General features: G+C 33.0%; 1 protein-coding gene across 3 annotated transcripts in view; it reads left to right on the forward strand.

Annotated features, from left to right (window-relative positions):
* The window catches only part of LOC131842080 (multidrug resistance-associated protein 1), a 35,399-nt gene extending 17,249 nt beyond the window's left edge, over positions 1–18,150 (forward strand). Inside the window, exons 11-27 of one of the 3 annotated variants that reach the window (XM_059190568.1) lie at positions 717–914; positions 2,351–2,527; positions 2,993–3,126; positions 3,550–3,760; positions 4,131–4,247; positions 4,712–4,818; positions 5,303–5,446; positions 6,030–6,105; positions 8,343–8,573; positions 9,246–9,466; positions 10,109–10,326; positions 10,724–10,922; positions 11,675–11,773; positions 13,110–13,315; positions 13,973–14,187; positions 14,767–14,933; positions 15,760–18,150. In XM_059190568.1, the coding sequence (XP_059046551.1) occupies positions 717–914; positions 2,351–2,527; positions 2,993–3,126; positions 3,550–3,760; positions 4,131–4,247; positions 4,712–4,818; positions 5,303–5,446; positions 6,030–6,105; positions 8,343–8,573; positions 9,246–9,466; positions 10,109–10,326; positions 10,724–10,922; positions 11,675–11,773; positions 13,110–13,315; positions 13,973–14,187; positions 14,767–14,933; positions 15,760–15,954 (2,915 nt within the window). In that variant the 3' untranslated portion in view covers positions 15,955–18,150. The remainder of the gene's footprint in view (positions 1–716; positions 915–2,350; positions 2,528–2,992; positions 3,127–3,549; positions 3,761–4,130; positions 4,248–4,711; positions 4,819–5,302; positions 5,447–6,029; positions 6,106–8,342; positions 8,574–9,245; positions 9,467–10,108; positions 10,327–10,723; positions 10,923–11,674; positions 11,774–13,109; positions 13,316–13,972; positions 14,188–14,766; positions 14,934–15,759) is intronic. The other 2 variants (XM_059190566.1, XM_059190567.1) reach the window with 2 other exon arrangements.
* The last annotated feature ends 1,765 nt before the right edge of the window (positions 18,151–19,915 follow it).

Genomic DNA, 19,915 nt, shown 5'->3' on the forward strand with positions numbered 1-19,915 from the left:
TAAGAACCGTTGTACCGTTTAGTCATAAATGTATAACAAATAGTTTTCGTTTAAGTTTTTAATTTTTTTTTACATACTTTTCATTTATAATAATACTATGGATGTACATATAGATGGCAGGGCTGTGTCGTAGAATTCATATTTTCGCCATTCATAACGCCTTGATTTAGGGACGACATAGATTAAGTAATTTTATTTTTATCTAGCTACTCGCCCTGGCTTTGCTCGAGTGTACATGTATTGTACATATAAACCTTCCTCTTGAGTCACTCTATGTAATAAAAACTGCTTCAAAATCCGTTGCGTAGATTTAAAGATTTAAGGATACATAGGGACGAACAGACAGCGACAGCGACCTCGTTTTGTACTATGTATTATAATTATCGTAATTAAGCCGACACCTCGTCTGTTTAGAAAATCACAATGTTCGTCCGCAGATATGATCAACATCACTGCTATCATTGGACTCATCGTTCCTAAGAATAATGCTGTTTATGCCACGAATGAAATGTCAAATTTACTTATATAGATATATACATACAATTCTGTCTGTTTTTATACGCACAAGGTCATCTATGATGGGGTGAATACTGTTTATCTCTTTATGACAACCTTAACTCCACTCGCCTAGTTTCTTAAGCGCTAACCAACAAATTTACTACCAAATTTTTTATCAATAAAAATAACTGATATCTGTCTATTTTTTTACATCGTAGCGAATCCATTGCTGATAGAAAATGGTCACTTTTCATGGGGCGCGAAGGACTCAGACCCTGTACTTAAAAATATCAACTTGCACATACCGCGAGGCTCCCTGGTGGCTATTGTGGGTGCTGTTGGCTCTGGCAAAAGTTCGCTACTCTCAGCCATGCTCGGGGAAATGAATAAAGTTTCCGGAAGGGTCAATACACATGGTGAGTTCTCTTTATTATCAACTTCATTTTGTATTGAGAAGAATATATATTAAAAAATCTTTTCATATTCTCGAATGAACAAATGGATGATATTAACGGATTTAGGTAATGTTTAGTAGGTACTTAGTAAAAACATGGCATACTTTATAAAAAATGAAGATTCAATTGTTTTCTGACTTCAAATGATTTCTGACAACTTCGCGACCATTGAGTCCATTTAGGAATGACGTCTTACGTATTAATTACGCGTATTTTTTTAAATGCTGATTGTATTTTTATATCATTCACCGTATTTTAACATCACATCATCACAAAAGTCACGATAAAGTATTGTCTTTTAAAGATATTTACTTTGCGATCCTTTTTAAATATCCTTACGAATCGAATTATGTTTTAACGTATAATATAGTACTGGAATACCTGGAGAGAGCCTGAGACGTCTGTAGTACAGGTTTCGACCTAGTTTAGACGCCAGACTCACAAGGAATAACCTTTACTGTCTTATTACAAAAAGATAAACCTTGTTTAGCAGTAGTAATGAACCATTGACCAAAGTATTCCTTATTACAAAAAGTAGTTTGTCTCTAAACCGTAATTCGTCTATGGTCTAAAGTTAGACCTGCGATGCCCCTACTTTAACAGTGGTCTAATCGCAAAAAATTGAACTCCATTTTAAAAATTGTATTGTAAGTTGTTGTTTTTTGAAAAATATCTTAACTAAAAATATTTAAAGCTAATTTTACGATAATAAAAATATATAAAAGACGTTTTTTGTTATTTTTTCATTCGTTTGACTTTGAAATAGTCACCATTCGAATCGATCCAATAAAAATGTCTCGCCGTTCCTTTTCTCCGTGTAGGACTCCTACTTGTAATTTAAAATCGTTTTTCAGCCTAATAGTACATTAATAAATGTTATATATTAATGAAATAGTTATATGAAGACATACACAGACACATAAATACAAATAAAATTATTTTTAGTTTATACATTTTTCTTTGAAGTAATATTATTTTTGATCATTTCAGTTTTCTGATAAAACGGAACGCAATTGTACGCTAACATACATGAGTGACTGATTTCTATGTGAAATACGAAATGAACGATTTAACTGTAGTACTAAGTAGTCCTATGTTAGATCTGGATTCGTAATAATTTTAGGCTTATTCCAAGTATTAACTTTAGGGATGGTTTAAAGCACGACTATTTAGACCACGTTTAGTCTGAGTTTTAACAGATTTTTTGTAATAAGACCGTTAAAGTTTAAACATAATTGATGTATACGTAAGTTTCCATATGTAGGGCAATAAAGATTATTACTCAATATATATATATACGGAACCTTAAGTATACATCAATTATGTTTAAACTTTAACGGTGTTATTATGTTTCATATGTATACGCTTCTTGTATTAAAGTTTAATATATTACCCAGGTAGTATAGCGTACGTACCACAGCAGGCGTGGATACAAAATGCGACGCTACAAGACAACATCCTGTTCGGCAAGCCGCTCGACAAATATAAATACAATAACGTAATATCGGTTTGTGCGCTCAAAACTGACTTCGACATGTTGCCCGGCGGTGACCAAACCGAGATCGGAGAAAAAGGTAGGTATGCGAATTGGCAATGACAAATTATTTTTGTAATATGTATTTTGTAATTATTAAAACATTATATTAATACGTGTAGCAAAAACTTTGTACCACTTTGTGCGGACGACGGCGTATGTAATTTCGCAAACTTATAGTTTATATGATGAAGGTGTGTAGAATCCTAATATACACATATATTTTTTAATTATGTATAAAAATACTTTAGATCTATAGAAAACATTAAACACACTACCATATATTTGACACAGATGCATAGAAGTATAGTCTTTGTGTATAGAACCTAAATAATGCTGAAACTTATAATTTAAATTAATTAGGGTCGACCATTGTACTTTTTTCGACTAGTTTTGAAGAACCGCGTATTTTTATACTGCAATTGTGGCAGGTAACTTATCCGTCGCTAAATTTTCGACATGAATGAACTAAAAGTAATTTCAAGAAAGCTATATTTATATGCAGGTATCAATCTCTCTGGGGGACAAAAGCAACGCGTGTCTCTCGCGCGGGCGGTGTACTATGACGCCGATAACTATTTCTTAGACGACCCACTCAGCGCTGTCGACTCACACGTCGGCAAACACATATTCGATAAGGTAATAGACATAAACAAAGTTTTTTTTTTACTTTTATTTATTTACATATTCTGTAGGATCTATATATTTTTTAAATAAAATACTGTTCACGTTACTCGTTGATAATACATATAGCTTTTTATGGGTAAAACGAATTTTCATTTCCATCTAATAATGTATGTACTAAAATAAAAATATTTGCTCTATTAATATATGTTTAGATCTATATTGGTAAACATTTTTTTATTATGTGTTTTTTTATTAAGTGTGTTTACGTGAGAATGTAACTTTTCGTTGTGGATTTTCTTGAGAATTACATTGCATACTTTTGTTAAAAAGAAAATCGCAACAACTTGTACCTACTCTGAATAAACTCCTCAGACACGGACAATTTTATATGAAGTCTGCTAACTTTAAGACTCGTAACACCATGAATATTTGCAGGTTATAGGACCAAATGGGCTACTCAAGAACAAGGCCCGCGTGTGGGTGACGCACAACGTGTCGTATCTATCTCAAACCGACCTCGTGATCGTACTTCGCGACGGCCAAGTCTCTGAGGCGGGCACCTACCAACAGCTGCTCGAGAAGAAGGGCGCCTTCGCTGAATTCCTATTGCATCACTTGAGTGACGCAGAGAGAACATCGCCTGAAGGTGATCGATAATAGAAATACAAATATTTTTATTCAAATAAACTTAATATAAGCACTTTTTAATAGTTTATAACAATTAATTTATATTGATTTGTGACCAAATTCAATCTAAGGAAAATTATAGGGCAACTGAAAGTGAAGGACTCAATGGCAAGCCTTAGATGAGGCCCATGTCCAGAAATATTTTAAATATATGTTATTTCATACACAAAGAAATATCGATATGACAACTAATTCAGTTGATTTGGATTAAAAGCGCTACAGCCCAATAAATTTCTACTTTACACCCACCCCTCGCAGCCGAATGTATCAGAAAATGTGCTGATTTTCATAATGTAATGCCAAATCTTGAATGAAATTCTTTTTTTCAGAATTGAATGAAATAAAACAAGATCTCGAAACCAAACTGGGATCAGAATTCCACAACAAATTGCAACGTGCTCGGTCGTTATCGGAGAGCAATTCTGAGTCGGATCAAACAGCCGCAGGTGTGTTCACTATACTTTTTTTATCTACATTATTAATATAAGGAAACAAGGAATAACATAATTTTTTCTGTCAGTTTACTGATTTATTGATACTTTTTTCTTTTTTTTAGAAATTGTGTTCTGACTAATCCATTTGCCAAAAACCGATCTATATTTATTAATTATTTTTATGTATTTTTTTTATTGAGTATACTTTTTCTTAGGCAATAAAAATGTCGCTTCCAGGCTATTAAATCATATATATATTTATCTATTGAGTTTATTAGTCATAATCTACGATGCGCTTTTATATATTATACAGTCATAGATATGTAAGACTGTAACTTACAGTCCATACATCTCAAACGGAACGTAACGACAGAGAAATATGAGCGATATCTGATATTTCCACCGCTGGATTTCTAGACTTGGTACCCGATATTTAATATAAGATATTTGTATTTATATTGTTATTTCCCCCACAGGCGATCGCGCTGGCAGCGTTAAGAGACGCACGCCAGATGAAGTCACACAGAATGAGTTAAAAGAAAAGAACAAACTCATAGAAACTGAGAAAACGGAAACTGGCAGTGTAATTATTACTTGTTACAACTTATTACTTACGACGTAACGAAAATTGATTAAAATTTTCGTTACATCGTAACCTTTTATATATTTATCTTTCTAATAGTACTATAAATTGATATTATTTATTTAAAAGTTCGAACAATAATTTTCCATGAACATTTGATACGTGTTGTATAATAATAATAATATTTTTATTGACACCTCTTTTTACATAGTTCTTACCGTTATTCTCATAAACTATTACATACTTACGCTATAAGAGAGGCTGATTGCGGAAAATAAAGTCCAATTTACATTACATTACGCTATATGTCAGGATCAGAGTAACAATGACAAAAACATATTACATACATATAAAGACAAGACCTGCCAACTGTCAGAGTAAAACATTTTTGTATGTCTCGAATTTATGAGAGACATACTGTTTTATATACGCAAAACTTATTTTTATACATAATTATTAATAATCGTATCTGTTTTTTTTTCAGGTGAAATGGGGTGTATACAAACATTACTTAATGAGTGTAGGCGTTTTGGCGTCCGTCGTAACAGTGTTAATGAATCTCGTCTTGCAAGTGTTCCAGGTTGGCTCTAACTACTGGCTCGCGCAGTGGTCCAACGACAAGAATATGGTAAGTATTTTACAGGACCTATATATAATACTACCCACTATTACTTCTGCCCAAACTTTTACCCCCTTATAGGTTATTTTTTAAGATACATGATAGCCTATATTCATATTAATAATACCATTTACCTTCATATCTTCATATGAAAATAGGTAACAAATAGAGAGACAGACAAACATTCTCTAATTTATAATATTAGTATAGATTGGTACTTCTGAGACAGAAGTTTCTATAAAATATGAGCTTGATGGTTTATGTATGACAAGCATGTGTGTAATGATAAAAAAATGTAATATTATGATAATACAAGTTTTGCATAGATTGGAACTATATGGGGTTGCGTGCATTGTCTAGGGTTATTATTATTATTATATTAGCAGGACGATGTTAGAGTAAGTTACCGGTTACTCTGGTATTCTCTTTCTTCTCTTTCAGTATATGTTAGTCCACTTGGACGTATGCCTCTTGTATAATTTTCCTCTATATTACTATATTTTCCTGTCCCGTATCTTGTCCAGGTTCCTGGTATTATATTACTTTAATTGTATCATGTCCTAAATAATATTCTTATGTTATTTATGTTTAGATTGTCAACGGTACCGTAGATAAGGCCAAGCGAGATATGTATCTGGGCGTATACGGCGGTCTTGGCATCGGGCAAGGTAAGTTGTGTACAATTAATATTAATGAACAAAATTACTTCACAAACCTTTTTTCTTGACAGTGAATGGACATTATTAACAGCTATTATATACATAATTATATGAAAGTTAATCATCACTTTTCATGCTATGCCTATTACCTAAAGTGATTTAAATTGAAAAAGATATGTCAATACAAGAAACGAACAGCGGCAATACTACATTCAAGTCATAATAAATATATACAGATTTTCACACACATATTTGCGTTCAAAAACATACTTATTTTGACAAACGATAAACAAAATCTGAGTAAAATTATTTTTAACATAAATATGGTCTAGTTAGGTATTTGCAATTAATAGGAAACTAATATTCAATTACAGTGTTTATGTTTTCTCTTTCACCATTTCATTAAAAAAAATTCTAAGAATTTATTAAGAAATCAATTCAATTTCACTAATAAAAGCTTGGCATAATAAATAAATCCTAATTTACAATTGTAAATTTAAAAAAATATATATAACAATGATAATATTTATGCATATATCATATCACCTTGATTTTTTTGTTGCATTGAGATACTGTATAAACATATTAATTATATTTGCATATATAACTTTGTAACCTCTTATAAAACATTGGAATGATTCTGTAAAAGTTTCCTTACAATCGCCAAATACCAAAAAAAATATCTGATTTTTGTTCATATATAATTATGATCAATGTATTCATATATATGGAAGTTTTACAATAATATTAAGTTATATAATTACTGTAACGTATATAATATACGTATTATTAATCGAATAATAGAAAGAGATCTGTGTAAATTTCGGTGATATAGCACTTCAACAAACTACCTCACTTCGCGATTGTCGCAGGTTCGATTCCTGCATAATACATATTCATTAATTATTGTTTCAATTTGTTTTAGTCTGGGTAGTAGGTTTTTGCTAGTATTTATCAGTATATTAAAACTAGAATATATCTATAGAAAAAGCATAAAAAAATTCTACGTATTACTGTCTTTATGCCTTAGAAATTGGCAGTGTAGGTACACTTATATTAGTAATTTTAGATCTTATCATGTATTTTATATATTGATCTACCAATTTAATGTTGATATTCCTAGTACGACAATATATATATATTATAGGTGTTTTATTTAGTTTTTTTCAATATGGCCAAAATCTATAAAATTGCTAGCAATAATGAATACATTGTTTATATTTGTCAATATTAATTTCCAAATTATAACTTTCTTTACTCTAAACGCCTGTATTTTTTCTTTTCATTCGTTATTTTTAAGATCATAATTTTACCATTGCATGTTTTTAATATCATAAACAAAACATATGACACATTTTGCATGTATGCATAACTTTAGGTAAAGTTAAAATGTAATGATATTTTCTATAGTAATTTATTCTTTTTTGAAAATTATAAAACCTGTTATAAATATGCAACGTGTTTCATAATTTATTTTATTAATACTACATATTGCATGACGTTTGTTCCTCTTTTTGAATATACATATGTAAAAGAAATACACATTAACTTATAATTATTTTATTACTTATCTGGTCTTTGTATTTCGTTCAATTTTATAGTAATAATAATAAATTTCAAATAGTATACTGTTACGTAGTTATATCGACAATGACATTTTAAAGATGTGTGTACTATACATATATAAAACATATTTAAACTCTATACAGCAATCATATCTATTTTTAAACAAATTATGAAATATGTATATGTGTATAACATATTTCTTGTACATCATAACAAGTGTTTCCAAAATTATATATGTTTTCAGTGTATATGCGAGATAGGTTTTTAGAGATACTTAGTCGCTTGACGAGGGCGATCATATAACCCTGGCGCCAGATATAGCTTCAAAAGTTGAAACACATATTGGAAAATGTAACATTTTCATCCAAACAATAGAAAACATGACACATATACTTGGCAAACATGTACGTTCACAGCGCTTACTGTCTGTACTGGACTTGCACGTTCTAATAACGCCCAAAAACGGACCAATACGACAAAGTTCATTCTTTTCTAACTTTAAATCAAATACTTCAACACATGGCGACTTTATAGGCGTATATTTGAAGCTATGTCCGCCGCCGGCTTAAGGCACATAGTACCGCTGCGATTGGTGCGGAGCGTGTATGGTGCGCGCACGTGAGTGTGTGGTGGCGTGTGCGTGTGCATGGTCGAGTGCGTGAAGGTGATGTGTGGCGCAGTGGTGTCGGTGTCGGTCTCGTCGCTGGCGCTGTACGTGGGCGCGCTGCAGGCTGCGCGCGTGCTGCACGACGGGCTGCTGAGCGGCGTACTGCGCGCGCCCGCCATCGGCTTCTTCGACTGCACGCCTGTCGGCCGCGTGCTCAACCGCTTCAGCAAGGACGTCGACGTGCTCGACAATGTGCTGCCCATGACGCTCAGGGGCTGGACCACCTGCTTCTTTGCGGTACGCAGCGCTTATGCCGCAGAGTGCGACCAGTAGATCGACTTCAGACCTACTATAACTTTACATACAATTACGCATAATCTTTCAATTGATAATCTGTCTATTCCAACGCTAGTATTAAAGGTTCGGTAAGAAACGGTATAATTCCAAATTAGGAAGACATTATTTCAAACGTAAAAATACGTAATACGTTTGAAGTTAACCTACTGGTTTTTCCTATAATTTTACGTCTATTAATGCACTACTCACATAAGGGTGTATACTAAACTGAACGTAAAAAATAATCGCGTGTATAATGAAAGTACCAGTATAAATATAATTTCTAATTTAACTGATTTGGGATCAGTTTATAAATTGTACTAAATTATTCAGCGCGTATAGTTTATTAGGTTGATTTAATAGGCTTCATAACTCGTGCTTAGGAAGTATACTAAAATCTACTTATGCATGTTTACGATCTAACCTAGCCACCAGTAGATTGCGATCAACCCCTGGCACCACTAGTCCACTGCGCACCTCAGTAGTATTCCGTTTGCTATTAGAAACCGCTTGAACTGCATCGATTACCAATCAACCGTTGACCTATAAAAAACATAAATAATGTATTCATTATTAAAAATCACTCCAAAGGCTTCATAATGCTAACAAGTTGATAAAGTGTTCGTGGACGTTGTTGCAGCGATATCGTCGATTTTTGCGGATTTAATGCCATATTTGGCGTGTTGGCGGGCGTCGCGGTACATCCACGCTCTCTTGTTGGACAATGTATTAAAGGCACCGTTGCAATTCTTCGAAGTGACGCCGGTTGGCAGGATACTATCTAGATTTTCTAAAGACATCGACGTTGTGGACACGTCTCTGCCCTGGCAGTGCTCAGACGTGATATTTTGCACGTTCGAGGTAATCCGCCCGAAATAAACATTTTCATTTCAAAGTTTACAATGTTTATTTTATTGGGTATTGTTTTGTTAGTTTTGTTTCTTCTGTTTGTTTTCTATTCCAATTTGGGCTATAACTACATTTTGGGAAACTTCACTTCATTTAACTGCTTATATTTTTTTACATGTGTTCGTCAAGCTACATTATTAGTTATAGTGTATTTGCAATTGTATTATATAATGTTTTATTGAAATAAAATCGCTATCCATTATTAGTTACATCGCGTTAAATTTAACTCATCAGGTCACCACTAACATTTGTAAACTGATCCCATATACCTACAGTTAATCAGTTGTATACAGGAACATAATATATATTTTATATTTTTTTATGGTTATTATTACACCAAAGTGTATAAATAAATTAACATAGTATAACTGCAACTAAATTAAAAAAGAGTAACGTCAATAAAAGTTAGTCATTTTGCCGCATTTTATATATAAATAAATTTCAATATTAAAAAAATATATTATACAAGACTTATTCGATAAAAGTATACTAATAAAATATGCACGTTAAATACGCACAGTCTTTTACTAACATACATATTAAATTATTATTACATTTACTCATTTGGAGTACAATCATGTGCGTATAATACAGGTGCTGGGAACATTGTTCGTGATAAGCTACTCTACACCGATCTTCTTGGCAATGATAGTGCCGATTGGCGTGGTATACTACATAATTCAGAGATTCTACGTAGCCACATCGAGGCAGTTGAAGCGACTTGAGTCCGTGTCGCGCTCTCCAATATACTCACACTTTGGAGAGAGTATAACTGGCGCCAGCACTATTCGCGCTTATAGTGTTACACAGAGGTAAGATATTCAAGAACGATATATTAAGGCGTCTATAGGTTACGGTAATCATTTATCAGATGAACCGTATGTTTGTTTGCCACCATGGCAGTATAAATGAAAATATATTAATTATACTAACGATAAGATTATACACGATATTAATAGAATGTTATACAAGGCTTATTAGAAACGCCAGCACTCAACGCAGAGTCGTAATGCGGACTGACTTTACACTTAACTTAAATGTGTGTTATCTAGAGAGGTACTAATTGAAGGGTGTCGAGTGTTGACAGAAATATTACAAGTGTAGGCACAAGATCATTACGTTGCACTAGTCGTAGTCACGGGCTGACTTGTAACAACGACTAGTGTTAAAAAGCGTTTAACTATATTAATAATACTACTTATTTACCAGATTTATAAACGAGTCGGAACGCGGTGTAGATCACAACCAGTCGTGCTACTACCCGAGCTGCATCGCGAACAGGTGGCTAGCGGTGCGTCTCGAAATGATCGGCAATCTGATCATATTCTTCGCTGCATTGCTCGCAGTTCTCTATCAAGAGTCCATCAAACCTGGCCTCGTCGGTCTCTCTATCAGCTATGCCCTCCAGGTAACTAACTGTTAATGAATTATACATTCTTATGTAACTTCCTCATAATGGCTAGCTCATCTGTCGTACTCATGAATGGATGTTGCTAGAGGTTAATGGCTCGTAGATATCATTATCTATACATCTATTTAGTGTCTGTTTGTAATATAACTGTTTTTACTACATGCATATGAATATATATGCGGTACATACACCAATTTTTTTTTTTAATTTTCGTCTGTGTGTCTGTCTGTCTATTTGTTCCAGCTAATCTCTGAACTGCCTGGACAGATTTTGACGGGACTTTTTTTAGCAGGTAGCTGATGTAATAAGGAGTAACTTAGGCTACTGTTATTTTAGAAAAATAAAGTTAAATACCACGCGGACGAAGTTGCGGGTACAGCTAGTAAGAAATAAGAATCTCGTGGTATAAAAAATTATGATTTAAATTGGCTTAGATATATGTCTATGTATAACAAATAAAGATGAATTCTCTTCTACTCGTAACGAACTATACTAAATAATTGTTTTTTCTAAAAATAAATAGATAAATCATAACGTTATGTACGTTTATATTTCCAATATGAGTATAATTAATTATAATACTTTCGGAATAGAAGTCAGTAGTGTACCCACGTAATTGTAATATATGGTATATACCTCTGTAATAAAAAGTAGTTTAAGAATGATTTTATCAATAATTTATAAATTTTGTGTCAAAACCAATTTTTTTGTTATTATAACTGAACGATACATCATTGTTTAAATTTTAGATAACTCAAACACTGAACTGGCTTGTACGAATGACTTCAGAAGTAGAAACGAACATTGTAGCTGTTGAAAGAATAAAGGAGTATGCCGAAACACAACAGGTACGATGACATGTCATGTATCTTGATGTAGCATTTCATATCAATAAAAACATTATTCATATGATATGTGTATTATAAGGCGAGTATTTGTTTTGGTAACAAAAATTATAATGATATGAAAAGGTGTTTAGATATTTTACAAGCAATAGAATAGACCATAAAATATTTATTGGCTACAAAACAAAACAATGCATCATCCATATTGGTCGGGGCTGAAATGGATTGCCTCCGTTTATAACCTGGAACTCGACCAGTTGGGGGTAAAAAGATAGCTCAGTTTTGGAAAGATGGGGTTAAGTAGAGATGCGTACAATGGCTAGCATGCATAGGAAAAAGGGTAAAAAGAAAGAAAAACTCATAGTTGATGGCTGGAGCGATCTTTTGAAGGCTTGATTTCACTAGAATCGATGCAGAAGCTTGACTACACTTTTCATTGCCTTAGGGCTAGCCCAGCACAAACGGTTATTAGCAATTTAATTTAGATTATCAGTTAAATTGAAACACTGCCGCCATTATCGCATCTCGACACAAAGAAGTATTTTCGTAATGAAAGCGCCTGTGACGTTTCGCGCCACTGTGAGTCGTGGTGATAAACAGTTTCTTGTATCGGCGCATAGATCGCACCGCTAGTTAGGATACTTGGGAATAAGGAACGCAAGCCAGCACACATGATTTTACTTAGTATCATGGATTAATATAGGTACTGCCTGAGCTAATAGTACATGCTAGCTGGGCACTTGTTAAGGATGAAGTCAGGTCATGATGATTGTGACGAAATCACCATTATCGACGATAAGTAATGAATTCGTCACGAACTGAACGCTATATTACTGTAAAGTTTCATCAAAATCCGTTCAGTAGTTTTAAGGTGAAAGACTAACAAACATCCATCCATCCGTACTCACAAACTTTCCCGTTTATAGCGTTTCCAGGGGAACTGCGTGGTTTAACTGCTAACAATTTCTATTACTAACAATTCTTCCTTTCAATCTTAGTTTGTAATGGATGATTATGAAATGGTGCACCCGCCTGCGCTAACGGTTTACACTGGCGGGGCACCAGTGGAGGATTATGAGGTGAACATGAGGTCACTTTAGTTAGCCCCCCGTGACTAATTCATCAGGAATTTATAATAATGGTTCCTAAGGGGAACCGCGTGGACGTCAACCTGACAATGGGGCCAACAGTCCACAGTACTAATTCTTCCCTCTCTCCGTTTTATTGATATTAGCATAAATCTGCAATACAGCTTCAAAGCAAACTGCTCGTCTACATAGATCAATGAGTCAGGTCGAGAAAGCTGCTTAGGTTAAACGACGTCGGTATTGTTTGTCAGGAGGCGCCGTGGACGATATCTGGCACGGGCCCCGGGTCCACGTGGCCGGAGACGGGGGCGCTGCAGCTGGAGCGGCTGTCGCTGGGGTACCGCGCCGAGGAGCCCGCGCTGCGAGACCTCACGTGCGTGGTGCCGCCGCGGGACAAGCTCGCCATCGTCGGCCGCACCGGCGCCGGCAAGTCCACGCTCACGCTGGGACTGTTCCGGTACTGTAAACGTTGATCTATTTTTATATTCTGATGTATAAGCTATTACTGTAAAGGTGATATAGCTTATACATCAGAATATAGTACAAAATAATATAATATTAGTAAGATTGGTCCATATCTCACTTCTTACTATCTTAGTAGTATTATACGATAGTTTGTGAATTATCATCGGCCTTTATATTTTGCATATACTCAGAATACTCAAATAGTATTGGAGTTGCCGCAAGTAGGTCAAACTGCACACACACATCAAAAATTGGTACACTTTTATAAGTGAGTGTCTTTTGATCGAAACCAGAACATCAAAAAGCAAATGTTTTTTTAAAACGTGCTTTTAGGTTGTCTGTGCTACAAATCGCATGATTTGTAGGGTTATTATTTGATTAAGCTTGACTCCGGCTTTATACTACTTATTTAAGTAATTAAATTCTAGTCTAGAAAAATACACCCGCCTACTCTAACGGTATACGCACGGTATACGCTAGCGGGGTACCAGTAGACAATGAAGGCCAGCCTAGCAATATGACTACCATTCTTTATTACTAAAAATCACCTCCTTCCTACGGAGTGATAAACTTCGAATTTAAAACATTTAGCTATGTTACTATTTGTATACGTACTTTAATACTAACACTGTAATGTTTGTCTTAACAGAATAGTAGAGGCAATGAGCGGAAAAATATTGATAGACGGCATCGACATATCGACGATAGGGCTGCACCAGTTGCGCTCGCGAATCACCATCATCCCCCAGGACCCGGTGCTGTTCTCCGGCACCCTACGAATGAACCTCGATCCCTTCGATGTATACACCGACGAGCAGTTATGGCAGTCGTTAGAACATGCACATCTTAAGAATTTCGTAAAAGGTTAGTAAAATAATAAAAATACTTGACCGTTCTTCTCAACTGAATCTATTTACTGAACTGGATGGAGGAAAAATTAAAGAACATGGTACTGAGACACATTAACATTTTTGTCCAACATCGTATTAGGCGATAATAACACACACAAAGAGGAACTCCAGGGAATTTCACGAAGCAAAGACTCAAAGGATGTCGACTAGTCTGGCAACACAAGGGGTTCGTGTCTATGCAATCGATAGACGTAAAAGTGTGCCCGTCAGTCTGTTTGTTAATTTTTTACGACAGTACTGTTGAACGGGTCTGGTTTGCATTGACATTTTATCTTATTCGTATAAACAATCTATGGAATGAAATTTCGGTCATGATCACAGTTTATCCGTTCTCATGGCAGTTGTAACACTACCGAAATATCGGAAACTCCATAAAAATAAATAAAACGTAGCAAGATCCCGTTATTATTCCTAATTGTACGTATATAATGTACATGATTGCATAATGTATATTATTTCATAAGGTATTTATTATATTTTTGTATTATATAATATGGGCGTAGTAGCCTGAAATAAATCAATATTTGCGCAGGTCTGGCGTCGGGTCTGCTGCACGAAATCTCGGAGGGCGGCGAAAACCTGTCGGTGGGTCAGCGACAGCTGGTGTGCCTGGCGCGCGCGCTGCTCCGCAAGACGCCGCTGCTGGTGCTCGACGAGGCCACCGCAGCCGTCGACCTCGAGACCGACGAACTCATACAGGTACCTACGGCCAACTCAACTTAAACACCTCTCTGCGACAACATGGACCTGGCACAATAAAAATAAAAAAATAAATGTTAAGAAGTTCGTCTCTCTCTTGTATGTGTAGTAGTGTTATACAGATAGTGACTGAAACGGAATAGACCAGTTTGTACTAGCCAAAATGTGCACCGTACTACCGTATCAGTAGCTGAGTAACACCATACTATTTTATTTAGTATTATTTTCCTGGTAACAAGTTCATAATTTTTATTGCTTTGTCAAGTTATGATTAAAATTACATTCAATTTGTGCAATAATTAGTGTATACCTATAAAAATAACAAAAATATACACACACATATAAAGTTTGTGTATTTATTTATGTACTGGCCGTACACAACTTCAAACGGAAATACGTCTTTAATATTATTCATTTGTACTATATACGCACATAACTCTATTACTCGTTTCTTGGGAATACTGAATTATACAGTGTCATCGAGTCCAAAACTAAGCAGATCATGTTACATTAAGAGTGCAAAGATCACATTCCGACAACGGAAACATATGCTAATTGTTTACGACTTTTACTAACACCTAACACCTTTTTTTTTCTTATACTTTTGAAATATAATTCGAGAACAAGTGTAAGTTTATATGTCATTTTTAAAATGACAGATTTAGATAACCGATATATTATAACCATATTAAAGTATTAACTAAAAATCGGCCTTTGGAGTATATTTTCTATTTTAGTTTTAGTCATCCACACGCTTGTAAAAAATATTATGTATACCTATATTATACTGTAAAATAAAAACTAATTCATACTATTATCTTGTCAGAAAACGATTCGGTCTGAGTTCGCCTCATGCACGGTGTTAACGATCGCTCACCGCCTCAACACCATAATGGATTCGACTCGAGTGATGGTGTTGGACAAAGGTCAACTCGTGGAGTACGCGCCTCCCGATCAACTGCTGCAGGATAAGAACTCTATTTTCTATAGCATGGCCAAGGAGGCTGGACTTGTCAATTAATGTTCAAATTAGACTATACTTCACGGCCATAAATTTGACTGAAAAGTTAATAGGGAATATGTAAAAAGTTATAAAGTAGTATCATAGAAATTATTTTTTATCTGTTATGAGTCACTCCGTACACATCGCTTGCGTTTTTTATGCGTTTTTTTTTCGTCTCTGTACGCAATGTCGGTTTGGTATACGACACAATTTGTGAACACGGAACTTTTTTAGAGTTTCTGAAGGGTAAATATGGAAAATGTGTCTACCTTAAATTACATTAACTATTACAGCCATTTTTCATTCTTTAGTTATCCAAGCGGTATTGTGTACTGAATGACTCATAGGAAACAACTTGTAAAAATATCTCGATTTACTTTTCAGATTTATTTATGATACAACATTGTGGAGATTACGATTGTTAATAACTATAAAAATACTTAATGTTCGTGTAATATAATTATATGAGTATAACTCTGCAAGTACGTAGTACCTTGTTGTATAATATTAGGATTTTATAATGAGACAAACGGCAGCAGCATTAAGCAACTAGTGTAAAATATAAATATTAATTTTATATTGCTTTATCACAATTAAATAAGTTTTTACTCAGTTGTGTACCAGTGGAAACTTAAATCTGATAGATATTCTACAAGTGTAAGTTAAATCTTAAAGTATGACCAATAACTTATTACACTATTATTATGGTACCTACTTCATGCAGTATGACTACGATTTATTTCTACGTATATAAATATTAATGCTATTCTTGATTCATAATTTTTATTCCATTGACTTAAAATGACATGTATATAATGTGTACTTATACATACAGTAAAACAACACAAATAACGCAACGTTGAGTACGTTGCGTTATTTGTGTTATTTTACTGTTTAACGTACTATACACTCAGTAATTTTATAGTTGAATCTATTTATTTGTTTTAAGATTTATTGATTTTACAGAGTAAGTTTTGTTACCATACCAATATTTAGGCACGTATTACAATAAGGTATATTCTGCAGTGTTTCTAAAACTAAAACTTTAATTTGATAGCTTAGCGAAAGTAGTAATTTATGCACCACAATGAATCAACAAAATCTAAACGTAAAGTTTACCGTGTTATTTTAAATTAAGTTACAATTTGGTCCTTAGAATACTGATTGGTATTAATTGATAATTTGCTTTTTCATATAGTGATTACAAAATTGTTCTAATAACTATCATTTTCTTATCTCGAATTAAGCAAAGATGCTCATAGATAATATACAAATATAATCCTGTCTAAACAGCGATTTTATGTTGTAATACTGTTTTTCACCCATTCGAATATATAGTATATATATAGTACTTTTTTTATGAATATCAAGGCACATTACTGTGCTATTGAAAAGAAATATAATTATGATTATTGTTATTTTATTTTACCATACCAATCCTAAATTTATACTACGGGTTTCCATTAACATATGAGATCCATTAATTACTAGAACGGCGAAGCCAACACTAAATCTTACCAAAATTCATATCAACAATCTTAATTGTATTGCAGATTTTCATTGACTCGCTTACCTCCAGTAAGAAAATTAATATAAATAAAATTTTAATTAAAATTACAATTATCATAGTATACCTATACAATTAAGACACCAAGCTGATTGTGGAACTCGGTTACTTACCAGTTACAGTTTCAAAGTATCTTATTAAAAATTTTAACTATTTACTGGACAGGACCTTATTTAAACCGAAAGTATTACATTCTCGAATTTATTTGCCTTAGTTTATGATATTGTGTACAAAAAAATGAGAATATTGTTATAAATGATTACGATCAAATAATTGTTTGTTTCACATAGATTATATACAATTTAAAACTAGTTCTTTATTTTAGTTTATATCAAAACTATAAAACTCCGTATAGTTAAATAGATAAATTAATTATGTCTGTACACACTTGGTACTCTATATTATAAATTTATATTTCATGATTTCATAAGTTTATTATTTTTAAGGTAGATTGTTGATTCAAAAATTCTGTTTTAGAAGTATTATTGCTGTTACCTTGTTCTTTTGCCGCATGCTAAATACATTTAAAATATTTGAACGAAAACTTATTGAAATATATATTTATATGTGTAGTTCTTGTTCAGTACTAATCTTAGAGTAATCTACAATTGCTATTACAGTCATATACATGTTTTCCTTTATAGAATTATTTAATATTTATTTCAGAATGATTCAAATATAAGTAATGTAATATAAATAGACCTTTGTGCATTAAAAGAGCTTCATTGTTACTAGGGCATGGCTAATTATATTCAGTGCATAATTTTATTATTGTTCATTGAAAATAATCACACAAATACTATAAATAATTATAAATAATAGCTACAGTTACCTATTTTACGTACTACAGTGTTTTATCACTGTAGTGGAGACAAGACTGCCCCGTTATAATGTTGCATTTACTTGTTTGCTATTGTACATCACATATATAATTTTATACATGTAAATATTCTGTATACTTCTGTATATACGTATTAAATCTATCTATATAATATAGTTATTAGTTAATTTGAGTAGTAACGGCAACTACCTTCTGTCGTTGAGACATTATTTTATAAATATATAAAGTTTTCCTACTAGTTTCATAAAAACTGGCCACCACAATTTAAATTTGTTAAACTTGTACTCATCTAATGAAATTTAGCAACTTACCTAATTGTTGTTTTATATTTTTTATGTCACCAGTATTATTATTCTCAGGCGTTGTTTATTGTCAAAATGTTAATCAGAGGATGTGTTTAATTTTATTTAGTCACTACGTTACAGGAAACGTTACATTTATAATACAATTATACGTACACTTTTGCTCAAGACGTAAAATCTCTAACGGGACGCGGAGTAGCCAGAAAGAAAGAATGAGGCCGGAAATGTCAAAATACTTAGTATATATATGGTATATAATATAAATAAAACGTAATATAAAATGACATCGAGCGAAAGTGAATTCAGATTACGCCTAAAAATTTGGCGTTATGTTGGCCTGTTTGTTTTGCATATTATATAATATATATACTGTATCATGGGCCCAGTTGCTTATTAATTAATATTAATAGGACAGCAAGTACCTAAAGTAAAAACATTTATTTCAACATAAAGTTTTACGTCATAGAAATATATTAATAATATTTATTTTGTTTTATTATTAGTATATTTTCTATGGTACTTCAAAATAAAATGTCTCTTGTCGTAAAACAATGTACATATTAATTGTAAAATATAAGAATTGTCGTAATAAATTGTCATTCTTAGTTATCATGTAGATATGTTTTATATCAAATACGAAAACCAATACTTTTGCTTAATACTTAAACATCTTTCAGTACTAACTCCTGAATCATTGTTGTTTCGTTGTATTTTTAATACAAATACATTGACAATATCGTTAATATACTTTAGAATTTCGGTTTATTGTATTATTATAAATGTATATATTAGTACAGGCATATATAATGATATATATTATATAGAAGCTTCACAGACATAGATAAAAATAGCTGCCTCATTTCATATGAAACTAAGTATGTTATTACTTAATCAATTGCCTTGATGATGCCTTGCCCAAATATATATAAATATGTAGTAATTTTTCTTCTTTAAATACTTACAAAATACTGCTTTTTTACCATTTTTATGTAGAATTTCGGAATTTTAATTATAACCAAAGTAATAAGTCTGTACGTATTGAGTAGACTCAATACTGGGCCTAAAAATTGAACCACAAACAGTTTTATCCTTCGTCATCTGTTTAAATCCATATCTGTGCTAATGTTGTTTATTGTTATTTTTTATTTGGTAAATCTAAAAACAGGCATTTTTAGTGAATAGTCTGGACATGCCAATTTTAAGTAACTTTGAATACTTGATACAGAACTAATAAAAAATAACAATTGCAAACAATAAAAAAATATAATT

This window comes from Achroia grisella, unplaced genomic scaffold (genome assembly GCF_030625045.1).
Source record: "Achroia grisella isolate CSIRO2021 unplaced genomic scaffold, CSIRO_AGI_Agris_v1 utg204, whole genome shotgun sequence".
Lineage (NCBI taxonomy): Eukaryota > Metazoa > Arthropoda > Insecta > Lepidoptera > Pyralidae > Achroia > Achroia grisella.